Source organism: Prionailurus viverrinus, chromosome C1 (assembly GCF_022837055.1).
Source record: "Prionailurus viverrinus isolate Anna chromosome C1, UM_Priviv_1.0, whole genome shotgun sequence".
Lineage (NCBI taxonomy): Eukaryota > Metazoa > Chordata > Mammalia > Carnivora > Felidae > Prionailurus > Prionailurus viverrinus.
In genome coordinates, this window is record NC_062568.1 from 171,021,268 (window position 1) to 171,042,381 (window position 21,114).

The following is a 21,114-nucleotide window of genomic DNA, read 5'->3' on the forward strand; positions in this document are numbered from 1 at the left end:
TTTAGTCAATTACAGGAAATCAGACTTTGGAATTCTAGGATTCTAAAATCCTGGTTTCCCAAGATTCCAGGGATGCTGCTTGAGGTCTCTTACTCTGTGCAGAATCCTCTATTGTGAGACCTGACTTGTGTCATAGGGAGGGGTTCCATATACATTTTTCAACTTGAGAGCCAAAGAGGTCAGACCGCTCCCTTCAGAGAGTGTGAAGCCAGACAGGTCCCTTGGAGCCTGCCCAGGTCCCTAGCAAACAGTGCAGAGGGGGTGGACTGAGATGAAATGCAGAGACCACCTCAGGGGCCCCACTGGGCCCTTCCAGTAGCCCTGGCAAATAGTCCAGTCCAGCTGAACAGCCCGGTTTTGTACAGGAGGAAACTGAAATTCAGAGAAGGGAACTGAGTCACTGCTACCGGTCACCCTTTAGTCCTGTTTGTGCGGTGTTCTTTCTATACATTGGACAGGGATCCCTGAGACACTACTGTCTGTGAGGAGCCCGGAATGCAGGCGAACCGGGTTCCAGGCCCGGAAGGGACTTAGAGGAATGCGTCTAAGCCTTTACAAGTCTGTGAAGATCTGGGAGCTTGCTAAAAATCTGGGTGCTGGGGCTCTGTCCCCAGACAGATTTACAGATTTAATTAGAAAATATCGGGGCACCTGATGTCTTAGTCGGTTGAGCCACCCACTCTTGATTTTGGCTTAGGTCATGATCTGGAGGTTAGTGGGACTGAGTGCTGCCTCCAGGTCTGTGCTGACTGCACAGAGCCTGCTTGGGATTCTCCCTGTTCCTGCTCTCTCTCTCTCTCAAAACAAATAAATAAACATTGTGTTTTGAAAAAGAAAATATTGACCTGGGCATCTGTTTCTGTTTGTCTTTTTTTTTTTTTTTAAACAAACATCTTTACCTTTCTAATTTTTTTAAGTAAGCTCTACGCCCAAAGTGGGGCTGGAACTCACCATCCTGAGATCAAGAGTCACATGCTGTACTGACCGTGCCAGCCAGGCGCCCCTGTTTTTGTTTGTCTTTTAACTTTGGAGTTTGAGACCCTCTAGCCTGGACTCTAGGGTGAAAAACACCACAGAAACGAAAACGTAAGAAAAGTGGTCTGAGATCCCTGAGTTTGCGTCCCAACGTTGCCGCTGACTGGCTTATGAAATGCGTGCCAGCGAGCCGCTTGGATCCTGCAAGAAAACTTTTAAAGCACTTTTCACATGTTACCTCCGCGTGTAGGTTTCGCCGGTCCCATTTGGTGAGGAGAAAACTGACCTCGGAGGAGGGAAGGGTCCTGCCTCAGTCGCTGGGACAGGCGGGGACACAGCCTGGCTCTCCTGACGCCCAGTGCACTCCGCCGCCCGGCCAGTCCAGCTCGGACGACAGAGCCCAGCCTCTCCCGCCTGCGGCGCCGCCCTGCCCGGCGAGGCGGCCGGAGGGCAGCGGGCAGCGCAGGGCTCCGGCAGCCGCCGCCTGTCAAACCCTCCGCCCAGCCCCGCGCCGGGCCCTGCCCAGGCCCCCCAGGCAAGGAGGCCCCGCCCTCGCGCCGCGATTGGTCTCCGCGAGGCAGCCGCAGCTAGCCAGTGGCTGGAGCGGCTGTCTGGCAGGTCGGGGCCCCGCCCCCTCCCGGGATGCCGCCCCGCAGGACGCGGCGGCAGCGGCGGCTGCGGGGGCTGCGGCGCCAGTGGAGGCGCGCGGAGCGGTGCGCGCCGCGAGCTACAGCCGCAGCGGCGAGGTGAGAGGGGGCGCGGCCCGTGACCCGGGGAGGGGGCGGGCGCCAGGGCCTGAGATCCGAGGCTGGGGTCCCAGCGACGCTCGAATCCCGGGAGCTTTGGAATGGCGCGGGGAGTGCAGAGAGGAAAGGAGAGTTTGGGGGCCCCGGGCCCTTGCTCCAGGAGGGATGATGGAGGGGCTGAGACTCTGTGGAGGAGGACGCAGCCCGCGTGTTTGTGGAGTGTGAGCCAGTGACGCTGCTAGTGTTGCTGAGTGAGCGGGTGAGTGAGAGCAGGACGTGTGGCACACTGTGTCCCCGGCGTGCATTTGCGAGGGTGTATGGTATGCGTTGGAGCCAGCGTCCATGGGCGTTACAGACTTTGTGCGGGTTTGCGCGTGCGATGGGTTCATTTTCTCTGCTGCGCGTGGGAGTGTGCGTGTCTCTGTGTGCTCGTGATGGGTTTGTGTCGCGGGAGTGAGCGCCCATCGTCGGACTCGCATTCTCCTGGCTTAGGGGGGAGGGGGGGGGTCTTGGTAAGTCTCAGAGGGTTTGCGCCCCAGGCTGGTGGGTGCACAGTCTGTGGTCCCTACGTGCAGCCGGGTCCCCGGAGCGCTCAGGAGGCGCGCAGCCTCTGACCCACCTGGAGTAGCCTCCGTGGCTTCGCCGGAGCCCTGCCCAGGGAATACTAGTTGCCTCCCGCTCCTGCCTCACTGGGTGTCACCGCACAGCCACTCTCCCTTCTCCAGGCCTCAGTTTCCCTTTTAAAGCGGGCTGGTACTGGTGGAGGTGGATTTGAGCTGGAGGATACACGGGCCCCTCGTAAAGCGCTGTGGCAGCGGGTGGCGGGGGCCCTGGACGCACCAGAGAAGGAAGTGTGAGCCACTCTTGTGCCTGGAAGGGGCTTTTGCGGGATCAGGTGGGTGCGTCAGGTTAAGGTAAGTGTGGTGGAGCTAACTCATTTTAGAGACAAGAAATAAACCGAGGAGTGGTGACCTGCCCAAACCTCCCCCGGGACACCATAGGGGCTGTTCCGTCCGTTCCTACTAATGCGCTGATGCTTTCTCCCCTCCCCAGGAGCCCGGCGCGACCCCCAGCGGCGCGCCCTGCCCTGGCGCCATGCACTGCGAGGTGGCAGATGCGCACTCAGACAAGAGGCCAAAGGAGGCCCTCGGCGCCCCGGGTTCAGGCCGCGGGCCCACTGGCCTCGGCGGCACGCACATGGCCTTTAGGGTCACCGTGAGCGGCGGCGGCTGCGTGGATGGGGGCCCGCGTGACCTGTTGCCCCGGCCGCCCGTGCAGCCTCCGTGCGCCCACGACCTCCTCCGACCACGGAGCCCCAGAGACTACGGTCCGTCCAAGGCCACCGCCGGGAAGGGTAAGTCTGCCCTCGCCAACGTGTCTGGCCGGAGGTGTGGAGAAATTCGGGCTGCCTGGCCTGGATACCGCACACCTTGGTGGGAATTCTCCAGAGAACTTGGTGGAGCTTTCAACAGTGCTCCTCAGTTTCTTTCTAGTTGTTTGGGACTCGGTTGTCATTATAAAATGATGCCTGTTTAGGAAGCATCTCATTTAAAATCAGTAAGCCTATTTTGGAGAAGTGTGTGTATAGAAAGTCCAGATTACATAATTTTACTTCTGTGTATTTCTGATAAAAGTTGTGTGAAACTTATCAGAATCTTATAAATTAGGGTGAATAGCAACTCGAGGATCTCTGAACCAGTTGCAGGCATATTTTGAGTTATTTCAATCTCCCTAAGTAACAAAAACCAGAAGGCTTCAGCAAGACCTCTCCCCTCTTGGAACCTCAGTTTCCCCATCTTTCAAGTAAGGAATTAACTACATCAGATGATTTCTGGATTCCTGTTAGAAAATTTTATGAATCTCTGATCTGTCCTGAGTCAAGTTCTGACTTAGAAAATGGCTTTTCTCAATTTGAAGCTTCAGAAGCATAATCTTTGGTCAGAAGTTCCTTTGCAATACCTTTCCTCCACCCAGTGAAGCTGGTGGGTATAAGGTGCAGGCCCAAGGAAGGTTTATGGGCTCAAAGTCAGCGATGATGTGGGGATTCTCATGAACCTGTTCTTCTCATCACAGTTAATTATTATTGAGCCATTATTTATAAGTTTCATGCTGACAGATAATTAACCAGAAATTGAGGAAATTGTTAAGACGCTGTGTGCTCCTCTCCCCCTGCCCTTTTTTTTTTTTCCTCCCTGAGAGAAACCAAGGCTTGGGATTTCATTATTTCAGCCTTTGGAACCTCTTGGTTCTATCCAGGTGCTTCTCAAGGAAGACAAAAAGTTTATTTGGCTCTATAGACATCACTTCTTTAACATCAACCCCAGCAACTTAGGTAGGGTGTCTTGCTTTTAGAGATGAGAGCTTCTTCAGGGTAGAAAATATCCAACTTCCTAATTCAGGGACTGGTAAAACGAAATGAACGCAAACTGTTTTTCTTTTTAACAAAAACATCAGAGTTTGTTAGAAGAGTGCTATTTCTTGTCTCATTTTCAATGTCAGTCTCTTCTCCAGCAGATAGGGGTCCTGTTTGAAAGGGTAGATATAGAAAAAAAAATGGCTTTAGAGTATTATTACAGGGATACACATATAAAGTTCTCTTTTGCTAGGGAGAGAGAAGTGGTGTGCAAGACATGAGTAATATTTGCTGCCCTGAACTCCCTGCCTTGCCTGGCTCCACGCATAATCCTCTCTTAAACAGATACCCTCCTGCAACATTTTAAGTTTTAAAAAATCATAGCTGTCAACTGAAGATCGAGTTCTCGGCAGACCTGGTGAATGGCTCTCCTAAACATAGTCTTTGTCCCGAGCCTTGGTTAGAGACCTTTCATCTGGATGCTTTGCCTACGATCTTCTTACTTCCATTCTCCCAACCCCCAATTATTTTTATACATACTCCCCCGCCCCCACCAATGTCTTATGTATGAGATGTTTAAGTCAGGATTATATTTGGAAAGGACAGAGGAGGATAAAGGGATGGGAGGAACAACTTTTTTCTTTGTACCCTAAGGTGGTTGTTCTGGTTAAGTGTTTGTAAGAGCCTTCTGAACTGTTTTCTTCACAGCCTTCAGCAAGGCTGGTGGGGTAGGATTTATCACACCCATTTGAAAGATGAGGAAACTGAGGCCTGAGAGTGGAGAAAGTGTCTCCCATGTAAAAGGGCACCCAGCAGGTCTGGGTGGGAGTTCTCTGGTCAGCCTTTGCTTGCTGACCTGGGCTTGAAGAGGTTTCCATCCTGGTTTCTCTCTTTCTATGCAAGTTCTTCTTCAAGTCAAGCACTTCAGTGGCCTGAGACAAAACCAACTTCCAGCAGAGTGTCAGCAGTCCTCCTATAAATGCGTAAGGAACCGGCACCTCTTACCCCTACTCCCACCCAAATATTCCCCAGACCACGTAACCCTTTGAATGTTTGGTGTCTAGCTTCAAATCTTAGGTTTATTGGAAACAGACATAATACCAATTGAAAAATATTTATTGACTATGCCCTGCCATCTATGATTTGTGGGAGTTTGGGGGAAGTTATTTCCCTCTCTGAGCGCTTTAGTTCCCCCATTTGTAAATTTCCTGTGACACTGACTTAGAAAGCCTCAGTGCCTGGTTACTGGGGGGATTACTCTTGTAATGTGTTTAATGTTCTCAACCTCTGGTTTTTCATTTGCATGAGAGATAATAATGTCTTCCTCTCAGGGTAAATCAAACAATGGTTGTAAGAATGCTTTATAAACTAAAAAGCTAGAAGGGGTCACTTTTACTAATTCATGCCAGGCACCATGCTGGGGTAAGTGATCCTTGAGATAAAGGGTGCAGGGAAAAGAGGGAGAAAGGTTTGATTTTTAAAATGTTGGATGTGAAGCGTACTCACTGGTACGCTAGCCAGAGGAAGCTGAGAGGAGCGAAGCTTCAGGTCTTTTGTGGCCACGGCTGCCCAGTGACTGGAGAGAAGACAGTATTGCTTGGTCTGGGGTCAGGTTTCAGATGATCTGCCTTCTGCTTCAGACAGACCCTAAGCCGAGAAAGGGAGCGAGCCCTTTAGTCCAGCAGCTTATCCGCAAATGCTAGGGTCCTCTGTGTTTCCAGATCTGGAGTCAGGAGGCACTGGGATGATGCGACGTCATGGACTAACATTGTCATCATTTACAATAAGAATCACGATCTGTTTATGGCAGAGTCCCGTTTATCCAGATTCCAAGCAGCTGGAAAGGCCAAATTACCAGATGCTGCATTTTTCTTTCTTCTTATTAAACACCCAACGCTCTGCTTTTGGAAATACTGACAAGGAAAGAAGGTAAACATCTGGGCTTTATGGAGGCAGACAGCTTTGTGGCGATGGCCCGATGACGCTTGTTCCCCGTGCACAGCGTTTTACGGTTTTCAACGTACGTTCCCACACATTCTCTCATCTGCCCTCACGCCAGCTGTGCTCTGCCTACCTCGTGGGCTGTTCGGACGGAACAGATGGAGAGCACTTTGCAGTTTTTAAGTGCTGGGCAGATACTGGCTCTTATTACTATGGTTCCCATTTTATAGATGAAGACGTTGAGTTTCAAGGATGTGCCCAAAGCTACAGACAGAAAGTGGCAGTTTCTTAGCCTTCCACTTCCAAGTAGCAGATCCCGGTGACACGGGTTGTACCTTCTACATGTGTGTGGCGGCGGCTGAGGGCTGGCGTACTAGATGGCTTCTGAACGTGCCCGGGGAACTTAAAATATTTTTGCTTTTGGTGTTTCTTCTGTCTTGAATTTTTGGAAGTAGTATCTGTGCCATAGTTAGAAAACTTGCTAGTTTACTGTTTTTCCAGAGTTGCTGTTCCCAGACTGAACCAGATAATGAGCTCACTATTTAATTCACAACGACTCTCTGGGCCCTTTCACCACGTACTGAGACTGGACACGTCCTAGCACTAAAAAGAAGGCTGATGATCATGACAAATGTGGACACTGCCATTAGTAAACAGCCTTCATAACATGGCTGTAAATGCCAAAAAGGAGTCAATCTTGTAACTTAAAATAATAGCTAGTATGTGTGTGTATGTATGTGTGTGTATATACATATATTTTTTTTTTCTTTTTTCTTTTTTTTTTCTTGAAGAAGGAAAACAAAATGCCATTCTAGTTTGTCCGCATGGGCATTAGGGGCTGGTGACAGTGGAGAGTAAACATGATGGTTTTAGTGGTCTTACCTGGTAGAATTTCTTCATCTGAATCAGAAGCCACAGAGATGTCCTGGGGAGGCCTTGCAGGGGCTAGCACATCCATAATAGAAAGGTATGAGTTATTTTGAAAGCATTTACCCCCTCCGGCTCTGGTGGGCAATTTGCTTGCATTTCATCCATTTTAAAGTGCTGGTCCTGCGATCCGGAAATAATCAGATCCAAATTTTTTCGGTGCTTGAGGTTTCAAATAAGGAGGGGAGGGAAACCTGCTGGCCAAATGTCAGGCTCAGTGAGACAAAGGGAGAACCGTGTATGTGTGTGGGTACACAAATACGATAGGAACATGTTGCGTCTACAGGCATGAGAGTTATGTATCCGACAAATCTTTTATAGACGTGTAGCGGAAATATAATTCCCAAAGATTCCCTAAGAATCTTGTGCGGCTAGAATTTCTCTTCCCTTCCTGCCTCCCAAGCTCTCCAGAAGCTGCTAGGACTTGGCGTACAAATGGAGAGGAGACCATCACATGAGATCGTAACTTAATTTAGGCCTAGCTGCCTCTGAGCAGTTTACCTGCCATACTTGGCTGGGCCGAGGTCTCAGGACTCTTCTAGCTGTGGAATCCTATCGATAGGCTGTCTTGCTCCATCTGTGATTTGAAAACATAAGTTTCTTTATATGCTGTGGTTTTCCTTCACACTTCTCCTTCTGAGAAAAAAAAAAAGCAACAACAACAAAAACCCACCCCGTCTTTGAGTTATTCATCTCCCTGCGTTACATTTGCGTGAGAAGCTAAATGAGCCAGCACACTTATTTTTACAGTGCGTTAAAATCTCATTACAGGCATAAGTGCACAATGAATCATTTAAAAAAATATATTCTTATGTTCTTTGTTCTGAATGTTGCATAATTATCATCATTTTCTTCGGTTTTATTTTGTGGAGTTTGGCCAGCATCCTAGAAAAGGGGAGAAAAAGTTTTCAGTCCTTTTTTGGATAGGATTAGGAAAAAACAACATCAACAACAACAACAACAACAACAAACAAACAAATACCAACTTTATTTGTAAGTTGACCAGACTATGGCTAACTGTGGCTTTTGCCTAGAGAGGGTCATTTCCCTTCCTTGTCTCAGTTTTCTTGGGAAAAAATTCCCCTTTTTTTTTGAAGCCGATGTGGTAGTATTTCAACAATCTCACCTTATATATCCACGATTGTATTTAAAATTAAATTATGTGGTTTGGTAATTTACTTTCCTAATGCAGATTTTAGTTGCAATTAGTTTGGACCTAGAGACTTGTGTTGTTTCTTTTGGTAGGGGGTAGTTTATTTTTGTGCCTAAAGAAACAAAGACATTCAGTTCAAGGGGGAGAAGAAATGAAACAAATTTTGCAGTGGGCTTTGAAAAATTCAAGTGCATTATGCAGAAAGCACAGCTGTAATACCAGGGCCAGGAAAAAAAGAGCAAACTCCTGAAATATTTGTGCCGAGCGCCTTCACTGTGCTAATGATTCTAGCAGTTTAAAAACGGACTTCTTGTTTATCAACAGTGGCTGCCCGAATTAATAGTTTACAATGAAAAAAAAAAAAAAAAAGTGCTTTCAGCATTCGAAGCAAAGTCCGGGCTGATAGCTGAGTTAGTAAGGAAAGCAGAAAAGGGGGAGGGTGGTTGTAGCTGATTTGGTCTCCCTAGACCTTATTTATAAGAAACTGAAAGGAAACAGAGACCTGGGGTGGGTGGGGGTGGGGAGAATACATCCCTAACCCAGTGATCTTCTAGTTTAAAGTCACTGAAAGCATCTGTTTTCTTCTTTTCCCCGTCTTCCCCTAAACTCCAAAGGGTTATTCCTTCAGAGGGTTTCCGGCGGATTGAGGCGGATTGTGTTAGCATTACGAGCTGTGTTTTTAAAGTCAGCATTTGAGTCAGATGCACTGAGAGGAGACCTTCAGTCCGCTAACTGAATAATGCATTTCCTGTATGGCCTGAATTTATTTGGTGGTTATGGTTGGGCCTGTCTGGAGCAAACACATGCACCATTGTACAGCCTCAATGCATGCAGGCCATGCTCTTGGCTTTGAGTCTGTTTCCCCATCTGTAAAATGGGAAGCAGTGGGGACTGGATGATCTATACATAGTCCCTTCCTGCTCTGATGCTCCGGGATTCCCCATGAACTGGACTGGGAAGTTTGGGAAGGATCTAGGGTATGGGAAGAAGGCACTTTTGTCTCAGGTCAGGTTTAGACTTGATTTCTCCTATGAACACTTGATTCCTGAAGCTGACCACAGAAGAAAACAGAAGAGGAGAATCAACTAATCTTTACTGAGCACCTACTCTGTGACAGGCTGGGTACATTATAGTTGTGATTGCAGTTAATGATGCCCAATAACCCTGTGAGGAAAGGAGGCATTATTTTGGTTTTACAGATGGGGCAGCTGAGGGTTGGAAAGGTTAAGTCATTTGCCCCAATAATAAGCTCACTATTTAGTTCACAGTGACTTGCTGTACAGGTAGTAAGTTAGTAAAGCCTGGGATTTGAACTCAGCTCTGTCTTACAGCAAAGCCAATGCTTTCCCCCTAAAGCACAGCACTCTCAAGGACAGGCTTTAAAACCCAGGCAGTGGCATGGAGTTGCTGTGGCTGCAGAATGTGCCCCCATTCCCGGGGGAACGTAGCGGAAGGCTGCGGGCTGGGCCAGACAGCCATTCCCGGGAGCGGCCCTTTCCGAGTCCTGGCTAACAAGCAGAGGTGTGACTTTATGGGGAGACTCCCTGCATCCATCCACCTCCCTGCTGCAGAAATGGGAGAAAGACAGTGGTTCCCAGCTATGACACGGGGTCCTCAGGCCAGGCCTCTCTGAGGCTGCGGAGGGATCCTCTAGAAGCACCTCCTTCTCAGAATTAGCGGCACACGCATTATGGCGGGTTCTAGTCCCTTTTTGAGCCTTTCACGCAGCTTGGGGAGATTTTCTTGCCCAGACCCTGGTTGTGGTCTTCCTTCCCCTGCTTCTGAAGGCATCTGTTGATGTTTGAAGAGAATTCCTCATAAGCCCCTCCATGCCTAGGGTGTAGAATGCATGCTTCACTGGACACGATGGCTCAAGATCTTTTAAGCTATTTCTTATTCAATGATGGGACAGAGAAGGGCTTGGTGGGGAGAACAACCCGGGATCAGGGTCAACTTGAGAGTTTGCTTGTGGGAAGCGGGTCTTTTGATTCAGATGATGAACACACCAACTGACCCCCACGGAAGGAAAAGTTCCCGCTGCTGGTTTGTGTCTGTGGCCTTGCACGAGGGTGCCTGCGTTCACGAGAAGGTGGACATTCTCAAAGAATCCTACTTATCCTGAGGATGGATTTGCAGGAAACCTTGTTGCCCCAGGCTTCTTTGCCTTCGGATGTTGACCCTGAGTCTGAAAGGGAGAGGAGGAAGCAGTACCAGGATGGTGCTGGTTGTGATGTGGCCCAGCCCCTTCCTACTTGTGTCTTTTTAACCACTACATTACTCTTTTAGATGTTGTTGCTTTTGTTTTTAAATAACAGGTTTGATGGAAAATAGAGCTTTCGCAAGAAACCAGGGAGAATTCTAAACCTGACTTTAAAAATACAGATCCCATTTGCTGTTTTAAGCTCTCCGGAGGGCTGGAGAGTGGGTTTGTTTTGGAACGTTGCTGGACTATATGAATTACTTCTCTGAGGCTTGGGTATTTAATACCTAGTAGAAGTTTGTATAAGAGCTGATGATGTATTTTGCCGACTTTCCAACCCTGTAAATAAATTACATGTGCCGGCAGAGGCTGCCAGGATCCACTGTGTCAATTGAAGCTTAATTTTTATCCCAAACCACTTAATACTTTTGTCCTAGCGAGTAGGGAAAGTTACCCCGTCTTGTCCAGCAGCGGGCCCATTCCAAGACAGAGACAGCTTTGCGAGACCGTGAATAGGCCTCCGTGGATTCACCGATCTTGACACAGTTTTCTGTGATTAAGTAGCTTCAACGCTCTCAAACCCAACCCTCCAGGCAGAGGATGATAGTATAATTTTAAGTGTATCGTAAAAATGAAACTCAATCGCTTCCACTCCCAAACCTGCCTAGCTCCCCTTCTCTCTGGAGAAAACGGCCGTAATTATGTGTTTAATCTCAAGACCGCCTGTGCATTTTATCTTATTTGAGTGCAAAGCCCAGGTAATAACGTTGGCATTTCCAGCACGAAACAATATAGGGTTTCTAATTTGGAGACGCTATTAAATATTTCATGCTTCAACCAAACGCAATTCTTTTTTCCTATAATAAGTTTAAATATTAATTCTCTGGAATGTCAGATGCCTAAAGCTAGGCATTTAGTGATCTGCAGTTTCAAGTATCTCGAAGAAGGTTTATGAAACAGGATATTTCACTGGGAGGGATGAGTTGTGTGTTTCAGAGATATCTGAATTCAAGGCAGCGTCTTCTGATTTACTTTTTAAAGGGAAAAGGTCATAAAATAAGTTGCTTTATGTGCTGAAGGATTAAGTGGCTTAGGCTGAAATAACAGCAGGGACTTTACTGTTTTTCCCCTTATATTTTAACAATGCTTTCTGGGGGAGGGGGTGGGTCATTTTCCCGCCTGCTTGTCTCCTCCCCCATCAATCCCCCCCCCCCCCCCAACCAGCCAGATGGCTTTAATTCTAACCAAATCCCACGCCGAGGCCAAATGATTGATCAAACAGTCATTTGTACTTACGTAGCGCTCTTTGTGAGACTATCTCTGCATTGGAGCTTCTCGGCCGGGTCGGCTCTTCTTCGGGCCTTTAGATAGTTGACTTCCAGCAGACTGAGGGGCTCGGAGAAGTGGGAGTGCAGGGGTGGGTGGGGAGCAGAAACCCCAGACCTTGCCATCTAAGAACTCCTTGCTTAGAAACTTTCTGTTACTTCCCATCTCTGACAACAGGGGTATCCAAGTTTTCTAAATACAAGGACAAAAAAAATCTTTCCCCAGTTCACATGACAGCAGTTATATATTTAGTGTCTGTTGATGGATAAGATGCCTAAAGAGGTTATTAGTTTTAAGAGCTCTTTTAAACAGATTTGTATTTTATCATTCACTTACCTATCTGTAGAGGTCTCCATATTCTCCAGTCTTTGGTACATGCTTTACAGGTGGCCTCTGATATTACAACTTGGCTTATAGATTGGCAGCTGTTTGGCCAATGGGAAACATCCAGGCCCTTTGATGTGATGTTCAAGGCCTTCCCCACCAGTCCGCCTCATCTCTTGCTGATGCCTGCTTTGCTTGTTCTCTAGCGGTGTCGAACTTTTCCTTATGTAGCTTCAGACCCAGGATTTTCTCTTTACTTGTCCTTCTGTCCTTATACACTGTGAGCGTCTTTTTATTCATCTTTGCACCTTTGTGTCCGGTTCCAAGTCTGGTACAAAGTGCATATCCGAGAAACATAGGGTGATTCTGATTGAGGTTGTGCGCATGGAATTAGGCCCCCAGGTTCGAATCCTAGCACTGGGTACTAATGTGGGGAATGTGGGGCATGCTGTGGAGCTTTCTGGGCCTTGGTGTCCTTATCTACAAAATGGGGATAATAATATCGATGATCTCAAAAGGCTGTTATGAGGATGAAACGAGTTAATACATGTATGGGTGCTTAAATATGGGGATTGGACCATGGTAGAATGCTCAATAAATGTTGGGATTATTATTGTTATTGTTACTGCTAATGTAAACGTTTGGTAAACAGAACCTCTTAGAAGGGCCTTCCTTCCCTTCCTTTTCACCAGACTGACTCCTACTTGTTCTTTAAGACCCAGCTCAAGAGCCACCTTCTCCCAGAAGGCTTCCCCTTCTCCCTAGGCTGGGTTTTGCTAGAGTTCTGGCATACACAGCCCTTCTCCTTCCTTCTGCTATAGCACTAGTCTGTGTGATTTTCTATTTACTTGTGTGTTCTTGAGGACAGGGGCAGAGTCTCCTTATCCCTGCACAGCTCAGGGTCTGGCTCAGAGTGGGTGTCTAGGAAGGTTGGGAATGGAGTCCAATGCAGTCTCTGCCCTCCAGGAGCTTGTAGCCTACAAAGGAGGAGCCACGTTGTATGTTCTTATTTTTCCCACAAGGTTGAGCCCACGGTAAGCTCTCAGTGCATATGAGAGTCTGATTAAATGTACAAGGAGTTTTCACATGCACACACAGTCACATTCTCTTTCCAGCACCTATTTGGGGCTCTTCATAATGAAGTCTGCCCCTAGCTTGCTAGGTGACCTTGGGCATGGCCTCTGACCTATGTGGGTCTCCCCTTCCTCTCTTTTCTGGGAAGAGTTGGCTTCGGTGATCACAGACTCTTCTAGGTTGCAAGCCTATGGAGTTGCCGGGCCACGGACCAGGTGGAGGAGCTAGGGGCCTGATGGCTGTGCCAGAGTGACTGGCCCAGAATTGGAGGCACCTCCTGCTGCACACCTTCCCTCCCTCCTGGGAAAAATCAGACATTGTCAAATGTGTCCCATCATGTGGTTTAAAGAGCAGATGGTGGTGGTTGTAACACCCAGATTTCTCTACGATGAAGAAGAACCTCGGACCAAGTATTGGAACTGAGGGCCAGGAACCAGACGATGGCTCTCCGTAGTCCTGCTGGGGGGTGGAAATTGATGTACATACGCTGAATCTCCACTCGAGGTCAGGCTTAGACAGAGTCCCCCGGGGGCATTGTACTGGCCTACCAGCTTCTCTCCAGGCATTGTTGTGGTTTCAGCCCTGTAAACTGGAAAGCTCTGCCCAAATCATTACCGTTTGTTCAATCTGCCTTTGAACAGAGGGGAAGACTAAGTTCAAAGAGGCCATGTTGTTACTTGTGCAAATGTGGCCACGTGGCTTTTGGAGTCAGAACTGGATTCAGATTCCTAGTATACCACTTGCTGGACCTTGGGCAAGTTCCTCGAGCTGTGAACCCGAGTTTTCCTCATTTGTACAATGGAGATAATTTCTGTCTCACCGGGTTGACGTGGGGATGAAGATGAGAAGTCTGTAGAGTACCTAGCTCAGGGGCTAGCACATAGTAGGCGTGAAACAAAGGTGAGCTGATGCTGTTGGTCTTGTTGCTATTATTTTTTTTTTAATATTTTTATTTATTTTTGAGAGAGAGACAGAGCACGAGTGGGGGAGGAGCAGAGAGAGGGAGACGCAGAATCCCAAGCAGGCTCCAGGCTCCGAGCTGTCAGCACAGAGCCCGATGTGGGGCTCAAACCCATGAACCATGAGATTATGACCTGAGCCAAAGTCAGGCACTCAACCGACTTGAGCCACCCAGGTGCCCCGATTTCTTCTTTTTTCTCAAGTTTGTTTATTTTGAGAGAGCACAAGTGAGAGAGAGCACATGTGAGTGAGGGAGGGGCAGGGAGATTTGGAGAGCGAGAAAGAGAGAGAGAATCCCAAGCAGGCTCTGCACTGTCAGGGTGAAGCCCCACGTGGGGCTTGAAACCCACAAACCTCAAGATCACGACTCAAGCCAAAATCAAGACACTCAACCAGCTGAGCCACCCGAGGCGCCCCTGCTGTTTGTCTTACTGAGTGCAGAACTGGGACAGGTTCCCAGTCCTGACTTCATCTGACGCTCCTCTGTGGCATGGTAGCCTATCCCCTTACTCTGATTCTTGTTTTACTTTTTTGGTGAAGTTAGAAGAGTAAGGACTTCGGAGTCTAAGGACTGAGGTTCTCATCGGAGCCCTGTGGGACACAGATCTGATCGGCTGGCATCTGGGCTTCGCTTCGAGCTGGCGGTAGGTGAGGAGCTGTTGTCCTTGCCGAAGTGGGTGTGGGCTGCCTCAGTACAGCTGTCTGACAGGTCCTGGCTGTGGGTCAGTCCCAAACCCTCACTCGGCCTGTGGTGGCTCTGGCGTCCAGCTGGAGCGGGAGGGTGTCTGTGGGCCGGGTCAGGAGGCAGAGCCACCCGCCCCCTGTTGATTGGGTTGGGATTCGCCTTCTGAACAACGCCCAGGTGAATTACTTCCATTCTGCTTCCCGAACTTGTGATGCCATTACTGTTCTGCTCCCTGCTTCCCCATGCGTGCAGGTCTGTGCATTACTGTAGTGGCTTCCATTTGTTGAGCCCTGTTGTGAGTAGATAGCCTGTGAAGCCATTTAATGCTTTCTACATTTACTCCGTGTGAGGGGGAAACTGAGGCCCAGAGAGTGACCTGCCCAAAATTCTGGAGCTGGTGGCTGCAGGCCTGTCTGACTCCAGGACCCAACCTTTCTTACACCTTGCTACCTCTCTGGGTCCCCCCTTCAGGTCCTCTGGACCTCTCTGCTGCTTCGGGTCCAGTCTTATCTGTTCATCAGGGTTGAGAGGCTGCCTCTTCTGGCCGGAATTACCATTTCCCTGCTTCGGCTCCTGACTGCCTTTGTCATTTTTCTTTCTCTAAACAGGTGTTATAGATGCTTGGGTCTGTGTTTTCCTCTGTGATGAGACCATGCGCTCCTTGGAGTTGGGTCCGTAATAAACACATCTCTGCCTTGTAGAGGGAGTGTGGCAGAGAACAGAGTGAGTGCGGAACCCCAAGAGAATTAATCTGCCCCTTTCCAGTCCAGGTTTCCCAGGGGAGTTCCTCAGGCAGATTTCCCATTTGTAAAATGGGGACAGTGATCCCTGCCCAGGCAATTGTCATGAGCATATGGGATACAGTGTATGAAAGTGTCCTGAAAACGGGAAGGGCTGTACCTGGGTTTGCTTGTTGGTTCGTTTGTTCATCAATGTGTATTGAATGGCTGCTGTGTCTCAGGTATTGTGTTGAGCCCTGGGACGCCATGGTGGTCTAACAGATGGAACCTTCGCTTGCACGGAGCTTGCAGTCTCGAGGGCAGCGGACAGTGGGCGAGTGTGTGCAGGACCCCTCCCAGTCCTCCTCTGTGCAGCTTCACCGCCTTATCACCTGTTTACCGTCCTAAGCAGACTCCTGGGCTCCAGCCAGTCTAAGCCTCATGACCTCGGACAGTCTCTCTGAGCCTTGGTTTACAGGCTTATGAAACAGAAATATTTGCTAGCTAGCTCCCCTTGCAAGGCTAGTGAGCGAATCAGTGAGGTCCATGGGAAGGGGCTGGACGCTGTTGGAGGGGGATAGTCAGTCCCTTTGCCAGCCCTTTCCTTGTACCAGTAGCCAGTTTTGCTTGCTTAAGCTTTCCTCCTGGAGGGGATGCCCTTTCTCATTGTCTCTGGCAGTATAGGCCAAGAACTTTCCTTTTGCAAAATCTTCAGTCCCTCCTGTCCCAGCTCACACCCCTCCTTCCCCACTCCTTTCAGTCTCTCAGTGACTCTGGCTACTCATATAGGAGAGCTCTTTGCTAGGGAGACCTGGAGGCATGTAAATTTCCTACTGTGTGATATTGGGCACATAGATGGGGGCACTGGGGCTATTAGGGGCCCTTCTCCCCTCCCTCCCCTCCTCATTTTCAGTGTGCCGAAGTACCCATTTATCGAGTCCTGCCAGACACTGGATTATCTTTTTGAATCGACTACCTTAATAAAATTCTCCGCCCCCCCCCCCCCCCCCGCCATTTTGCATTCCCACATCTTTGCCAACACTTGGTCTTGTAATTCTTTTTAAAGGTAGCCATTCTGGGGCGCCTGGGTGGCGCAGTCGGTTAAGCGTCCGACTTCAGCCAGGTCACGATCTCGCGGTCCGTGAGTTCGAGCCCCGCGTCAGGCTCTGGGCTGATGGCTCAGAGCCTGGAGCCTGTTTCCGATTCTGTGTCTCCCTCTCTCTCTGCCCCTCCCCCGTTCATGCTCTGTCTCTCTCTGTCCCAAAAATAAATAAATGTTGAAAAAAAAAAAAATTAAAGGTAGCCATTCTGATTGGTGGATGGGTGGTGGAATCTTACTGCCATTTTAACTTGCATCTCCCTAATGACCAGTGATGTTGAGCATTTTTCAAATGTGCTGACCGGCCACTACCGTACCTCTTTTGTGACATGCCTGTTCAAGTCATTTACCTATTTTTTTGTTGAATTGTTTTATTACTGAGTTTTTTCTTTTACGAATTGATTTTTTAAAATATAATTTATTGTCAAATAGGCTTACATACAACACCCAGTGCTCATCCCAACAAGTGCCCTCCTCAGTGCCATCACCCACTTTCCCCTCTCCCCCACCCTCCATTAACCCTCACTTTGTTCTCAGTATTTAAGAGTCTCTTATGGTTTGTCTCTCTCTCTTTCTACCTTCTTTTTTTTACCCTTCTCCTCCTTCATGGGATATTAGGGGAGTTTTAAATGTTCTTCATATGTTCTGGACAGAAGGCCTTTGTCAGATATGTGTATTGTGAATATTTTACCCAGCCTGGGGTTTGCCTTTTCATTTTACTAAGTCTTTGGAGTTTTCTTTCTCCTCTTAATTCTTTTTTTTTTTTTTTTTTAAAGATTTTATTTTTTAAGTAGTCTCTATACCCAACATGGGGCTCAAACCCACAACCCCGAGGTTGAGTCACCTGCTCCACCTACTGAGCAAGCCAGGCATTCCTTTCTCTTTTTCTTTATTTTTCAAATGTTTATTTATTTTTGAGGGAGGGAGAGAGAGAGAGAGAGGGAGAGAGAGAGAGTGCGCACAAGCAAGAGAGGGGCAGAGAGACAGAGAGAGGGAGACACAGACTCTGAAGCAGGTTCCATGCTCTGAGCTGTCAGCACAGAGCCCAACACGGGGCTCCAACCCACAAACTGTGAGATCGTGACCTGAGCTGAAGTTGGACGCTTAACTAACTGAGCCACCCAAGTACCCCTTTTGTGTGTGTGTGTATGTTACAATTTACATACATACAGTATATATACATATAGTATATATTATATATATATTATATATATATATTTAATTTAAATCCAAGTTAGTTAACATATGGTGTAATAATTATTTCAGGAATAGAATCCAGTGATTCATCACTTACATATAACACCCAGTGCTCATCCCAACAAAGTGCCCTCCTTAATGCCCATCACCCATTTAACCCATCCCTCCACCCACCTCCCCTCCAGCAATCCTCAGTTTGTTGTTTGTATTTAAGAATCTCTTATGGTTTGTCTCCCTCCCTGTTTTTATATTATTTTTGCTTCCCTTCCCTTATGTTCATCTGTTTTGTATCTTTTTTTTTTTTTAATTTTTTTTTTCAATTTTTTTTTTTTTATTTATTTTTGGGACAGAGAGAGACAGAGCATGAATGGGGGAGGGACAGAGAGAGAGGGAGACACAGAATCGGAAACAGGCTCCAGGCTCCGAGCCATCAGCCCAGAGCCTGACGCGGGGCTCGAACTCACGGACCGCGAGATCGTGACCTGGCTGAAGTCGGACGCTTAACCGACTGCGCCACCCAGGCGCCCCTGTTTTGTATCTTAAATTCCACATATGAGTGAAATCATATGCTATTGTCTTTCTCTGATTGACTTATTTTGCTTAGCATAATACATTCTAGTTTCATCCACATCATTGCAAATGGCAAGATTTCATTCTTTTTGATGGCTGAGTAATATTCCATTCTATATAAAAACCACATCTTTGTCTGTTCATCTGTGGATGGACATTTGGGCTCTTTCCATACTTTGGCTATTGTCAATAGTGCTGCTACAAACATCAGGGTGCATGTGCCCCTTTGAATAAGCACTCGTGTATCCTTTGGATACAGCCCCCCCCCCCTCTTTTTTAAAGGATTATCTTGTGTAATCTTAAACTACCCTATGATGTAAGTGTTTTTGTGGAATACTCTTAAAATGAAAATTTCAGCTAATTACAATTCAGTGACATTAAAAATCCAATCCCTCAGTCATACTAGCCACATTTCAAGTGCTCAGGAGACAGATGTGGCTAGTGGCTACCCATACCGGGTAGAGCAAAGATAGAACATTTCTATCACCACAGAACGTTCAGTTGGGCAGCACTAGTTCTAGAGTATCATTCTTTAATTTATTCATTTGTTCAGCAAACATTTTCTGGAGCCCTATCGTATGCTGGGCTCTGTATCCAGCCCTGGATAAGTAGATGTAACCCAGGCTCAGGCTCTGCCTTGGGGAGCATCTGGTCGAGAGGGCAGGCAGGTGGACATACCAGCTTGGAGGTAGGGCCAGCATGCTTGTTACTAGGCCTGCTCCTGTGGGGGATGAGATGTGAGTCCTAGGGTCTGTCCTGATCTCAGAGAACTTACGCGTCAGCACTGATAGGAGAGATATCAGAGCAGGTTCTCTTGAGAAGCAGCGGCTGAGTGGCTGGTTTCTGCTGGTTCTGCAGAGAAGCAGCCCGGAGAGGGCAGGTGGTTCATGCAAGTGTGTCTCTGCTGGTGGAATCAGCCCAGGGCTTCCTCAGGGCTCTCTGCACAGCCTCTTAGACAGCAGTGGGTTCTTGACTTACGACCCATTGCTTGATGTTCGTTATCATCCTTCTTTGGGAGGTGGATTACCCTTTAAAGATAATTTGGCTTATTTTTATTCTTAATTTTTAATTTTTTTCTTTATTTTTTCTTACATCAGTAGTGCATACTTTAGAAACATTGGAAACTATAGAAACATATAAAGATGGAAATAATATTTGCTTAAAATCTCACACACAATGGCCCTCCCACACAACGGCCACCATTTACATGTTGGTATATTTCATTTGTCTTTTTTTATACTTATTGTATATTAATGTATTTTTTGTATCATTGAGATCCTTCTGAATGTCTTGTGTACTTATTTTTAAACGTAACATTATAACATAATAAGCCCCTTCCATGCTGTTAACATTCTTTGTAAACATTCAAAAATACATGCATTTTATTAAATCTGTCAAATCATTTTAAATAGGTGATACATTAAAATAGTTTAAAATTCAGAAGATCCAGGGGCGCCTGGGTGGCTCAGTCGGTTGAGCGGCTGACTTCGGCTCAGGTCATGACCTTGTACTCCGTGAGTTCGAGCCCCACGTCAGGCTCTGTGCAGGCAGCTCGGAGCCTGGAGCCTGCTTTCGATTCTGTGTCTCCCTCTCTCTCTCCCCCTCCCCTGCTCATCTCTTTCACTCTCAAAAATCAATAAATGTTGGGGTGCCTGGGTGGCGCAGTCGGTTAAGCGTCCGACTTCAACCAGGTCACGATCTCGCGGTCTGTGGGTTCGAGCCCCGCGTCAGGCTCTGGGCTGACGGCTCAGAGCCTGGAGCCTGTTTCCGATTCTGTGTCTCCCTCTCTCTCTGCCCCTCCCCCATTCATGCTCTGTCTCTCTCTGTCCCAAAAAAATAAATAAACGTTGAAAAAAAAAATTTAAAAAAAAATCAATAAATGTTAAAAAAAATAAAAAAAAAAATAAAATTCAGAAGATCCAAAAAGGGTTCTTAGGAAAAGCCTTCTTCTTTTACTTCCTCTGCCCCATTCCCATTGCTGGCAATGACCAGTGATGCCTGGCTGCTCAGAGAGAGTTTATGTCCATACAAAAAAATCTGTATGTGTATTACTTGTATACTGCATAATGCTCAGAATTTTTCACCGCTTCCCCCAGTATAGATCATGCTGCAGTGGATAGCTTTATGTAATAATCCCTATTTGCATCTCTGATTATTTTCTTAGGATAGATCCCCAACACTGAATTGGCTGGGCTTTATTATTTTTTTTTTTAAGTTTATTTATTAATTTTAAAAGAGAGTGTGCAAGCGAGGGAGGGGCAGAGAGGGAGAGAGAGAGAGAGAGAGAGAGAGATTGATTCCCAAGCAGGCTCCACACTGTCAGTGCAGAGCTCAGTGTGGGGCTCGAACTCATGAACTGTGAGATCATGACCTGAGCTGAAATCAAGAGTTGGATGCTTACCCGACTGAGCCACCCAGAGGCCCTGCAAGTTGGTATTTAGGTTGGGGTCTGAATATTTTACTTGTAAAATTTAAACATTTACTCTCCATATACATAGAAAGTAAGCTAAGCATGTTAATTAATGCTTCGTGCATCATATTTGTTGCTGATATTTTTATGAGTCTGCTGCTTAAACAAGTTTTCAGCGATGATTTTAAAACAAAAATTTGAAATTTTTTGTATAGTCCTATTTCCAAGACATTCCTTTCTCATTTCCTTCATTGCTTTCCTTTTTGTCATTCGTCAAGTGCTGTTGTTTGCTGTTATTACTATTTTAGGGAGCTTGTTTTATTAGCATTCTAAAAATAAATATTTTTAGCAAAATAATGCTAAGCAGTTTTTAAAATCACCTAATACTATAAGACTTTAAAGAGAGTGGGTTTCCTTTCCTTCGTGGTCCCACACCCAGGAGGCAGCTGCCTGTA

General features: G+C 47.2%; 1 protein-coding gene across 2 annotated transcripts in view; it reads left to right on the top strand.

Moving 5' to 3' along the window:
* Positions 1 to 1,655: 1,655 nt before the first annotated feature.
* Positions 1,656 to 21,114, top strand: part of GLIS1 (GLIS family zinc finger 1) — a 231,231-nt gene continuing 211,772 nt past the window's right edge. For both annotated transcript variants that reach the window (XM_047873787.1, XM_047873788.1), the window contains exons 1-2: positions 1,656 to 1,721; positions 2,775 to 3,075. In XM_047873787.1, coding sequence (XP_047729743.1) covers positions 2,817 to 3,075 — 259 coding nt within the window. In that variant the 5' untranslated portion in view covers positions 1,656 to 1,721; positions 2,775 to 2,816. The remainder of the gene's footprint in view (positions 1,722 to 2,774; positions 3,076 to 21,114) is intronic.